We start from the raw sequence: 12,001 nt of genomic DNA, 5'->3' as shown, positions 1-12,001 counted from the left end.
GTGTTTAGATCCGTACCGTTTCTGTTCTAATAACCGTGCTATAACCTTATCACCATATTCGGATGAAAGGAATTCGTATAAACAGGTGCACAACATCTCAAATAATGACATCCATTTTACGACTATATTTAAAATAAATAATTCTTTATTGAAACCGTGAATATTGGCTTTGTACTAATACTTTGGAACCAATTCATCAATTGATTCATAAACAAAAGTGTTTTTTTTTTAAGTTCAAGTTTTGTTCAAGTTAAAAGTTTTGTTTTAAGTTTTAAGTTAAGCTATTAAATAAACTCTCTATTTTTGAATTAGTACAAAGCTTGTACTATCTTGTTTACATATTGTTTACAAAACCATTACGTTGAAATGGTAAGATCGTTATCAAGCCTAATTCTTTTCTTAAAACCCGTTGAATTATTATACCGAATTCTTGAAATATTCATTGTGATTAGCGTGATATCTCTTCGATATAAAATGTATATTCCAATCTGTCCATCAAACCTATCTAACTCGCCCGAGAATTACCTGGATTTTGGAGTTTAACAAACACATTCTCCTGAAGGCTCTGGTATAAGGATATAATTATGACTTGATAAAATCAAAAACCTAAGTGAGTTATCTGCTATCAGAAAAATCAGAGCTGGACAGAAAGTTGTATAATGTATAATCTTTGAAACTAAGCTGACTGACGGTATTTTATTGTCCCATTCATCTCAACACCATACGTTAATTAGACACATAAAAACGAGTAATAATGTATATTGCTAAATGTAAATTATTTTCGTATTTGTATGGCTAAATAAAAAGTATTAAATTATTTAGCAGTACTTTTTGTAAACATTCCCTCACGATGAGCCATGCACATTACTGACAGTGACTTCATTTGAGAATGTATAGAAGCGATGGGTGTAAAGAGCATAACTCTTCGGTGACGATATCGGAAGTGTTTTTAAACTCTCGGCGACTGTGAGAACTAAGTCAAGTGCGGAGTCCACAAGGAACTTAATGGACGATAAGGATAAGAGCTCTGATTTAATGCATAAGTGAATTAAAAGTATCCTTTTATACTTGAATTTGATTTTACATGAAAAACATAAAGGTTTGCTTTTATTAATCATCGTCACATTTAAGCTTAGAAAATTTTACTTATCTAATAACACTTTGAGTTGAAAGGATTATAAAATACAAGCATAATTTGTCGATAAAACCACATAATACAATTCACCTAGTTTGTTATTATTTAAATTCTGTTTGCTGAATTGGAATCGGATTAAATAATTGGTAATGATTTTGGTAAGCTAGTTGGAAAACAGCTGGGGAGTTTTTAAAAAGAACGGAACTGTTCCTTTGGTACAGTATTCAAACTGGATTAGAATGATATTCAGTAAATCTTTTGATACGCAATTAATTTTTAAGACAAAGTAGATATATTTAACTCCCATGATGAGTTAAGCATATGTTTTATAGGCTTACATGTATCGCTCCATATTCAGAGTTTTTGAATGATTTGAACGAGTTATTTCTGTATAATTTACAGGTGCATTCATGTTTTTCCATGATCACTCTAGACTCATAAGCTAGAATAATTTTGGTAATTAACATACCTAAAGTTCACCAATACCCAACATTACTTGGTTATCATGGTTTTAACTCAAGATAATTGGGCTTACAGATTCAAACGGAAATGTAACATTCTTGTCCGGTACATTGTCAAATACGAATAATATTCTCGTTTTATGATGTGACCATGACACAAATGGGTTGAAACCAAAGTAGCCACTAAGCAATCTTGGGTTGAAACCAAAGTAGCCACTAAGCAATCTTGGGTTGAAACCAAAGTAGCCACTAAGCAATCTTGGGTTGAAACCAAAGTAGCCACTAAGCAATCTTGGGTTGAAACCAAAGTAGCCACTAAGCAATCTTGGGTTGAAACCAAAGTAGCCATTAAGCAATCTTGGGTTGAAACCAAAGTAGCCACTAAGCAATCTTGGGTTGAAACCAAAGTAGCCACTAAGCAATCTTGGGTTGAAACCAAAGTAGCCACTAAGCAATCTTGGGTTGAAACCAAAGTAGCCAATAAGCAATCTTGGGTTGAAACCAAAGTAGCCAATAAGCAATCTTGGGTTGAAACCAAAGTAGCCACTAAGCAATCTTGGGTTGAAACCAAAGTAGCCACTAAGCAATCTTGGGTTGAAACCAAAGTAGCCACTAAGCAATCTTGGGTTGAAACCAAAGTAGCCAATAAGCAATCTTGGGTTGAAACCAAAGTAGCCAATAAGCAATCTTGGGTTGAAACCAAAGTAGCCACTAAGCAATCTTGGGTTGAAACCAAAGTAGCCACTAAGCAATCTTGGGTTGAAACCAAAGTAGCCACTAAGCAATCTTGGGTTGAAACCAAAGTAGCCAATAAGCAATCTTGGGTTGAAACCAAAGTAGCCAATAAGCAATCTTGGGTTGAAACCAAAGTAGCCAATAAGCAATCTTGGGTTGAAACCAAAGTAGCCAACAAGCAATCTTGGTTTGAAACCAAAGTAGCCAATAAGCAATCTTGGGTTGAAACCAAAGTAGCCAATAAGCAATCTTGGGTTGAAACCAAAGTAGCCAATAAGCAATCTTGGGTTGAAACCAAAGTAGCCAACAAGCAATCTTGGGTTGAAACCAAAGTAGCCAATAAGCAATCTTGGGTTGAAACCAAAGTAGCCAATAAGCAATCTTGGGTTGAAACCAAAGTAGCCAATAAGCAATCTTGGGTTGAAACCAAAGTAGCCAACAAGCAATCTTGGGTTGAAACCAAAGTAGCCAATAAGCAATCTTGGGTTGAAACCAAAGTAGCCAACAAGCAATCTTGGGTTGAAACCAAAGTAGCCAATAAGCAATCTTGGGTTGAAACCAAAGTAGCCAACAAGCAATCTTGGGTTGAAACCAAAGTAGCCAATAAGCAATCTTGGGTTGAAACCAAAGTAGCCAATAAGCAATCTTGGGTTGAAACCAAAGTAGCCAATAAGCAATCTTGGGTTGAAACCAAAGTAGCCAATAAGCAATCTTGGGTTGAAACCAAAGTAGCCAATAAGCAATCTTGGGTTGAAACCAAAGTAGCCAACAAGCAATCTTGGGTTGAAACCAAAGTAGCCAATAAGCAATCTTGGGTTGAAACCAAAGTATCCAATATAATCTTAGGGACTGGATTGTTGACATTAAAGTACCATAATAGGGTAGATACTGAAATATGTTTTTCGGTATGAAATACGGCGTTTCATCATATGTAAAAGAATACGTGAAGGACGTTTTGGCTAAGCTCTATTGATGAGAAAATCCCAACAAGCGCAGTCTGTTGTAAATCAAAGCGTTATAATTGCGTCTGAATCTTTTTAGTCAAAGGGGAGTCATCAAAGCCAGTCTTTGATTGGATATGAATGATGCTCCTTGTTCAGTTTACCATTTAGAGATAAAAGTTCTATGATGTATATTATTGTTAGGGTAGGGTAATACTCATAGGATATTGCATCAGAATCGGGCCAAAAAGTATGGTATACTTTACAGATGTCTTTTCTTTTAACCTTTCCAAACGTACTAAAGAAAATTGTTACCCACCTTAAATTAATTTTGATATAAACGATTTAAAACTGAATTGCCAATATTTGAAATATGCCTCGGCCTTTAAATTTTGTGATTTAAAGTCTGAGCGGTAATAACAAATGTACGGCCAGGTTTTTGAGGTTCAGTACTTCACTAGAGTATTTTATGAGTACTTCACTATTGTGCTTTGGTGCGCCATTTTTTAAAACAGCGTTTTTATGCACACTAATTCACTAATGCTTTGACGCTCGGTATTTCAATAGTGTTTTGATGCTCAGTACTTCACTATGATGTATTGAATGTTGTTATTCAAAGGAGAGTTTTGATGCGCCATCATTTACAGTCCCCTTGTTAACGCTACCCCTCCAAGAGGAAGTGAATATCCTGATATCAACAGTCAAGCGCAGTGGCCAGGTCAGAAATTCTACACAAAATAAAAGCTTGTAAAATAAAGTTTAATAACCTGTTTCCAAGTTCTAAGGTCTTTAAGCTTATGATTAAACTAGTAGTTTTACCCCTAGGAGGATTTTACCCCCGCATCGCAACCTAGAATGTAACAAGGATACTGTAGGCTATAGCTACTGCAAAAGAGCTCATGTTACCAATAACTGTGTATACATCATTTTACATATTTTAGGTGATGAAATTGCACCTTAGAATCGATCCTTTCTTTTATATTAAGACGGCACTACACAATGCATTTATTTATTGCATATCTATATAAATAAAATTAGAGTTTTGTCTGTACATTGCTTAGAATAATGAACTTTTTGGTTATTTTTACATTTCATAGGTCAGAGAAACCGAATCAAACCTTATCTCAATTTCTGTCTGTCTGTCTGTCTGTCTGTCTGTCTGTCTATCTGTCATTCTCTTGGTAACGCTAAAATACGCACTTTATTACAACTACTCCTCAATAACTATAGCACTGTCCCGCCTGAAACTTATTTTCCAAATACTATACATATATGAGATGGTTTTAGACGTATTTCATCGAATATGAGACAGTTAGATATTTAACAGTAAACCCTTGAAAATCAAGTTTTTGTCGATTTTTGACGTGGAATTTCTGGAAGCCCATGTTAACCTTATGAGAAATGAAATTATTGAATCTTAACAGCTGTTTCAATTAAACAAGTTGGTTCTGTTCTGTGATGTTCAATAGCATTAAAGTTACAAGGATTACCAACAGGGTGCAGCACTAGCACTATTATTTCTTTTACATTTATGACAACAGCTAATTTGCAACCTGGAGGCGAGTGAGCGTAGCGAACGAGCTAACCTGAAGGCAAGTGAGCGTAGCGAACGAGCTAACCTGAAGGAAAGTGAGCGCAGCGAACGAGCTCCAACATACAGGTGAGTGAGCGTAGCGAACGAACTTCAACCAGGACGTGATTGAGCCATGCAAACGAGATCAGATAGTAAAAATAAAAGTAAGCCTACCGTTATAGGATCGACCGGCAGACACAGAGGTAATTTAACCTTTTATTGATTGTCATACCGATCCGGAACAACAAAAAACAACATAAAATGAAGCTATGTATAATAGTTTGGCCAGCATATCTTAAAATATGCAAACCAACTGCTGTTCGTTATATAAGAAGGTTTCAACTGAATATTATAAGATCCCCGTGCGTAGAACGGGTACACAGCTAGTCAGTAATATAGATGATCGTTAATGTTAAGACATCAATAATAAATTATTGAAGTATGATTATTACGAAAAAAATATTGATGCCTGAATTCTTGTGGACTTAATCAGGTCAGTTTTATGAAGGTAGACAAAAGCACCTCCCAGGGTTGAATAGGTCAGGATTTGACATTTCATGGTAGGGCGACCAAAAGCAAATTATGCCTTTATACTTTTCTTCACTGAAATCGATATAGCCATTTATTTTACTTTAATACAATGAAAAAATTCAATTATAGTATTCCTTATAGTAAGGGGGTTTGCTTAAGAAACTAATTTAAAATAATTCATCGATTTATAGCCCTACTTTTTTTAAATGAGTGTTACCTTATACCATTGACTTTGATGATCCTTGGACTTCTTGTCATGTTATTGTAGAATCTTAGCCTTGGTTTCTTGTGTTACTCAAGTACGGTTATTGTATGCGCTGATTTTAGAAAAAGAAGTATATGGAAGGTAAATTTTTCAGTACACGCTTTTCTTGTTGTTTATAAAACCCCATAACAAGTAACATTGTGTATATAGATAGTGCAATTTGGTTGAAATATTTGTAGTTTATGATAGCTGAAACAAAAGGTGGATCTATAGCCGTCCTTTATATGGGGGATTTAAATAATTGACCCAGGTCAAAAATCAAGTGATCTTAGTACCAGATCCACACAGATCATCTCCGTTTTAAACTCAACCCAGTGGTCATATTCAGCTTGAAATACATTCACAAAGTGCGTAGCTGTGCCAAAGAAACGATAAAGAAATAAAAAGTTAGGCATACGATGGTAGTTTTACATATTCCTTTCAGTCTTAATCTAATCCATAAGTAATTACCATGTATGATCTATTAGTTTACTTAGCAATAACTGTAAACAGTTTTATTACTGGTTTAAGTGTAGATTGCTAGGAAAATAGTTTAGTTTCATCATTGTGTAATTTGCTATGAAATATACGGTTTGAAACGAACCATACACAAAACAATAGATAAAACATACTTTCCATTGAACTTACGTAACTGCACATGTGACTTTGTTAGTCACCTTTACCTAACAGAGGTACTTTCCTCTTCTGCGCAGTATAGTTTGATTGTCTATCTATACTATTATAAAAAAGAGGTGGTTGCTGTATGTGTGTATGTGTGTATGGGAAAAGTTAACTCGAAAAATATACAGTGGCTCTGTAGTTCCCCATGTCAACCTTATGAGTATAGGCTGTTTCAAAGTTGGTTCTATGATATATGCGAAAGTATTAAAAAGTTATAAGATTTACCAACAGAGTGCAGCACTATTATTTTTTGCATTTATGAAAACAGCTAATTTGAACTAAGCAGCAACAAAAAACTGTGATAGGCAAAGAGAACTGTCAAAGTAGGATTGGTTACAGTTATGTTTATGTTTTTAATTGCATGTATAATTTGTGATATTTTGCGAATTTTTAACAATTTATTTTTTTCTATTGTTTAGGTGAAGTGGTAGAATATTATGCCTATTGTAGATGTGCAATACTATAGTATACCGTAAATTTAAAGAAGCAAATTTGGTCAAATTGTGTCCTCTCCCCCATTCCAAACGCTAAGTTAGAGTATAACTGCAATAAGGATTTTATACTTATATGCCAACCCCGTACGAAGGACGGGTACTCTGCTAGTTATTTTATATACTGGATGAGAATGGAATAATAGAATTACTCTTGAGGTATAGATAAAATGTTTGATTATAGGGTCTAAAAGAATAATTAGGTGAAACTAGGCTTCTTCGGAAGCAATGGTTCGCAACTTGGATATTGTAATTCCATGGCTCTGATGAAGGATATGATAAGCTTGACGGATTCAAACCCGAGTGATAAACAATGAGTACAGATAAAAAGGTTTACCTTTTTAACCTGTCAATGGTAGTTTTTTAGCCTGAGGTTTCAAACCTAGGTCCACTTTCAAGCTGTCTACCAGTTTGAAGAAATCCTCTTCAACCCTGGGGTTGTGTTGAGTTGTCAAATGCATTTAAAACTTACACCGAGACGAAAAAAATTAACCAAAACTTGGCAAAATTTCGTAGCTAAATATTTTTGTTTTAAATGTAAAATTTGGTACTTATTTACCAAACAGTTCTGATTCCTGTGACCCATTATACTGAACACATTGGGTAGTCCTAATGTGCAATAGGTGGGAATATCCTCTTCAAAGCTGTACGATCAATTACCATTATTCCATTATTCTTCCACTCTTATTCACGATAAATTAAGATTTCAAAACACGATCTCTCTTTAGTTATTCAATCTATTGTTTTAACACGGTAAAACCTCATAAATGAACCACTCAAATGATTGAGAGGGTTTTTGTCCCTTTGATCATCTGCAGGTGTGATGTAGTGCCCTCTCGAGAGCAGGTTTCTCCTCAGTTCTACAGGTCCAAGGTCGAGATGATAACACATGCTCTACACGTATTGGGCTCATTGAGCCACTCTGCCTGATTCGGCCTCGGCGGTTTTCTAGTCCAAGATCATTTTAAAATCTAGATGTAAAAGACTTTTGCAAATCGGGATTATTTAATTTTTAATTTAAGTTGAAAGCAGTAACGATTTAGGCTACATTTGTATACGTACAGTACGTCGAGTTTAAGATTTTTCTAAATTTTACCATAAGTACATACTTTTTCATAAAAATAGTATGACCTTATAGTAAGCAGACGTAGTAAATGGGAAACATACCACAGAGCCTACCAGCGAGCGTCAAGTGAAAATAACCAGACTGGGTACATTTTTGGATTGTCGAAAAGTTCATTATACCATTGACTACACCTCTATAAGTAGACCAAGTATATTTATTTATTGTAAAATCGTTAATCCGTTTTTGTTGTTGTCCGAATACGTTTGCGAATGCTTATGTTAGCTAAATTATTTTTGGAGTGTAAATGAAATATAGTGTGGATGTCTACCACTAAAATTCCAGAAGATACGATATTTTTATAAGCAAAATCGTTTTTACATAGTAAAAAAGTGTTCTAATGCCTGGTGTGAAATAAAACAATTAGTAGTTACCAACAATCGTCTCACTAGTATATACACTGTACCGCACAGAAAAATGTTATGAAGGGGAATTTTAGAATCCAGTTTCCACATAAGGATGGCAAAGCTATAAGAAATACTGTACGTGTTTAATCCATTGTAGAAGTTTATAATCAACAATAAATTTGTATTATAAACCAACAAACAACCATGCTATGATTCCAACTACTAATCCCCAAGTTTGGACATTCTTACCTTCAAACCATTTGAAAACGAGATATTTTATTTCCCTGTATGCATAAACATATTTTCTCAACATATTTACAAAAATCGTTAGTTCATACCGCATTTTTAGAATAGTTCTCTCTAACTATATCTAACCGTGTCGGAGACGAATTAGATCAGCTGTTTGTTCACAAGTGTCAGTTACCTAACAGATGTCTACCTGTTATGATGCCACCATTTACAGATAAGAGTACAGCCAGTGCAGTTGTAAACAGATCTAAACTCACGTTAAACCTTGTATTTTTATAGTTGGTGGATTATATAGCTCGTCTTCAATCTGAAGACTGCTGGTCCGATCCCAAGCGAAGTCGATTTCAGACCATGGCATTTGTCATTAGGCCACCAATAAACGATATTAAAGAAAATTTGTTGGTGTCTGCATCCAGACTATTTAGTTGGTTATTCACATTCGAATTTAATAAAACGTAATTTCACCACAATCAATTGAGACGTTTTTATCCGGTAGACGATGCAATTTGCCCAATAAGAGGAAATAACATGGCTTGATGTGGAGAAACGAGAAAGTTATTTTTTGGCCAACCTCGTTCATGATATCTGCTAGACAATAATTTTGATTGTAGGTCAAAATATCTATTCAGATAAACTCTGCAAAATTTAGGAATACGACTTAACTTTAGCATGTGGTACCAACACAGGTAGAGCAATGCACGTTGAGAAACAGTGAGATTGTACTACACTTTTGTAGACTCTCTGTATTGTTTGTCAAGTTATTATACATCGATGGTCATGAACGGCCTTGCCACAATTCACTGTAAAACTAAACCTTATGCCTATATAGCGCTGAGTAGCATAACCAACATACATCAAAGTTTACAATGTTTACAGTAGAAAAAGAAGACTACAAACAAAAACCAAATTAGTTATTCTAATATCAACAATTTAGAAAATAGTTTATCACTAAAACAAAAGTCCAATTGTGCCATATTACAAACAATGTATCACTTAGGCATTGTCAGAAAATACGTTGTCGCGACAAGTTAAGATATATCGCTCATTGATCAATGGCCACTTGAATTATCTTTCAATAGCTTTCGAATCAGCAGCAATAAATATAGATTATGTAAAATCATTCTAATTTGATCGATTGTTCAAAAACGCATTAAGGTATTTTATCGGTGCTGACAAAGTAAACGATTTCGCGAAGATTGTCCGAAAATTTTGTAGTCGATGGTAACTGCCTAGATGTTAAATATTTGTTTTTAAGTAACATTAGTGATACGATCGTAAAATGTTATCAGTCAATTTATAAGTCATAGGTCAAGCACTCGAGTCTTGGGTAAGTAATGCATCTGGTGACTTACCTTAGAAATACGGCGTAAAGACATTACTATGCTTACAGTTTGCATTGATTTGCCTTTATTTTCTACGCATTTTAAAGACAATGCACACGCAATGTATGTTGATGTTTTTTAAGGGCAATGCTCTTTAGGAGTTTTTACATTACCCTAAATTAAGCCTTTGCTTACATTATCCTAAATATACTGTACCTCTAAACTACTGTTGTTTCAGTGAAAAAAAAACTTGATTTAATTAATGTTAAATTTTGTTAACTACAACGTATACATTCTTATAAATATATCACCAAGTCGAATTTCAATGGTAACACTGGGCATGATTAAACATTGGAATTAATTTTCCTACTTTAAGTAAAATCCCCCTTTGATTTTTATAACACGATAAATATATGCATTTCCACAATAATTGTGAATATCATTGTTTTATAAAGAAAATTAAATTTAATTTTATTATAGTTGCATCTCTGAGATCACATGTTTATTTTTTTTTTATGGACTTTTCAAATTCAAATTTACTTCAATATTTACAGTAGGATTACTATATTCTTAGTTTTAATGACATTTATATTCAAACAATCAGGATATGTTATGTTATGTTATGTAATGTGGATATGTTACAAAACAACATTTTTATTGAAGTCGTGATGAACCCTTCTAAATTAGAACTGCAGTTTTATATTTTATAGTGCACTAAAGGTATATGGTGTTTATAAAACACTTTAAATTTTACTGTCGCTTAATACTGTAATTATTTGTTTCTGTCACAAGTTGAAAGCAATTGACCCATGTAATATTTCTTGTTTCATACAAATTCTACTGAAAATTTTTTTCTGAATTTATTTTACAATCTGTTTAATCAACTTTTAGAACAATAAGTAAAATACTTTTAAAAAAATTGGTTGGGAGCAAGCACAATCGACATGCTTTGCCAAAATAGTTGATAATTTCATCGAATCTGAATTTTAGGTCCAACACGTGAAAAACACTTTTCAATCTGTAAACACATTCACTGTTGTCCAGCTGATCGACAGCTAGACTGTTTGGGTGATCTTAAAGTGTTTCTTGATATTGTTTGCTGTGGCCAGAAATATCTTCTTTGATTGATTTAATTTTGAAATCGTTTCTAATTGTAGCGTTAGATATGAAATTACATGATGCATTAAACAATTAAATTGAACAGAGTGAACTGAATGTGTGTTTTTCAATGATTACTTACACATTGTTTGCATTTTGCAGGTGTCTTTTTACTCTACAAACTCTCACAGGTTGACAGAAAGCAAAAAGAATATTTTTTACAACTTTTTGGTTCTTTTTGGGGGAAGTATGTAAGCTTATGCAGGCTTGTGTAGTCATTGATAGTAGAAAATATGTTAAATTCTAAACCAAACGTTACCAGCATGAAACATATAAAAGGTCGAATAGTTTACAATAGTCTACTAACTAATGTCAATATATTATTTACTCACCGAAAGTAGTGCAAGCGATATCCACGAGTATACCTCTGTTGCGGTGGAACGTAGCCATGCCTGTACGTATGTACGTACACGTACGTACGTCCCTGGTGTACGTGTACGTAGGAACACAGCCCGCGCGCGACTGACTGAAGCTGCTAGAGCAGTGATTGGGAAGTGGGTGGGGAGCGCTTCATTCTCAATTGATTAATTGTCCGCTTAGAGATTAATTCCGGTTTAATTAATTGGATGCATTAAATAATTAAAGGTTTGGACCATTTCCTTACAGGCGGGAAAAACGTCTAAGTAAAAACACAGAGTTTGAGGCAAATATTGGATTTTGTATCAATAGGGATGTTTTATTTATTTATGTAAACATTTATCGTATCCGAAAATATAGTGGAGTGTGGATTGCTCAACGGGTAGGCCTTATCAAAATATTGTCAATTTACAATTTTTACTTCATCAATTAGTACATCAATTCCTATAATAGATAACAAATTGTACAATTATACTAAACGAAAAAAAATTATAAACTTGCTTATTTCTTTACAAAATGCTTTTCGTTTACAGAATATAATGTGTTTGTGACGATGTTTGTACACAAAATAATTTCTCATACGGATGTATAGAGATTTCTGCTCTACATTTTTCTAGCTATAAATGTAACGAAAATAAAAAAAAATTATTCCA

General features: G+C 34.0%; 1 protein-coding gene across 1 annotated transcript in view; it reads right to left on the bottom strand.

Moving 5' to 3' along the window:
- LOC128996789 (putative phosphatidate phosphatase) overlaps positions 1-11,444 on the bottom strand; it is a 49,230-nt gene extending 37,786 nt beyond the window's left edge. The window contains exon 1 of the mRNA XM_054422255.1: positions 11,324-11,444. Within this exon, the coding sequence (XP_054278230.1) occupies positions 11,324-11,381 (58 nt within the window). The 5' untranslated portion in view covers positions 11,382-11,444. The remainder of the gene's footprint in view (positions 1-11,323) is intronic.
- Positions 11,445-12,001: the final 557 nt, after the last annotated feature.

The sequence above is a fragment of the Macrosteles quadrilineatus genome, unplaced genomic scaffold (genome assembly GCF_028750875.1).
Source record: "Macrosteles quadrilineatus isolate MER2022 unplaced genomic scaffold, UCM_ALF_1.0 Scaffold_6__1_contigs__length_79288215, whole genome shotgun sequence".
Lineage (NCBI taxonomy): Eukaryota > Metazoa > Arthropoda > Insecta > Hemiptera > Cicadellidae > Macrosteles > Macrosteles quadrilineatus.
This window is presented reverse-complemented; position numbering and strand designations above follow the sequence as displayed.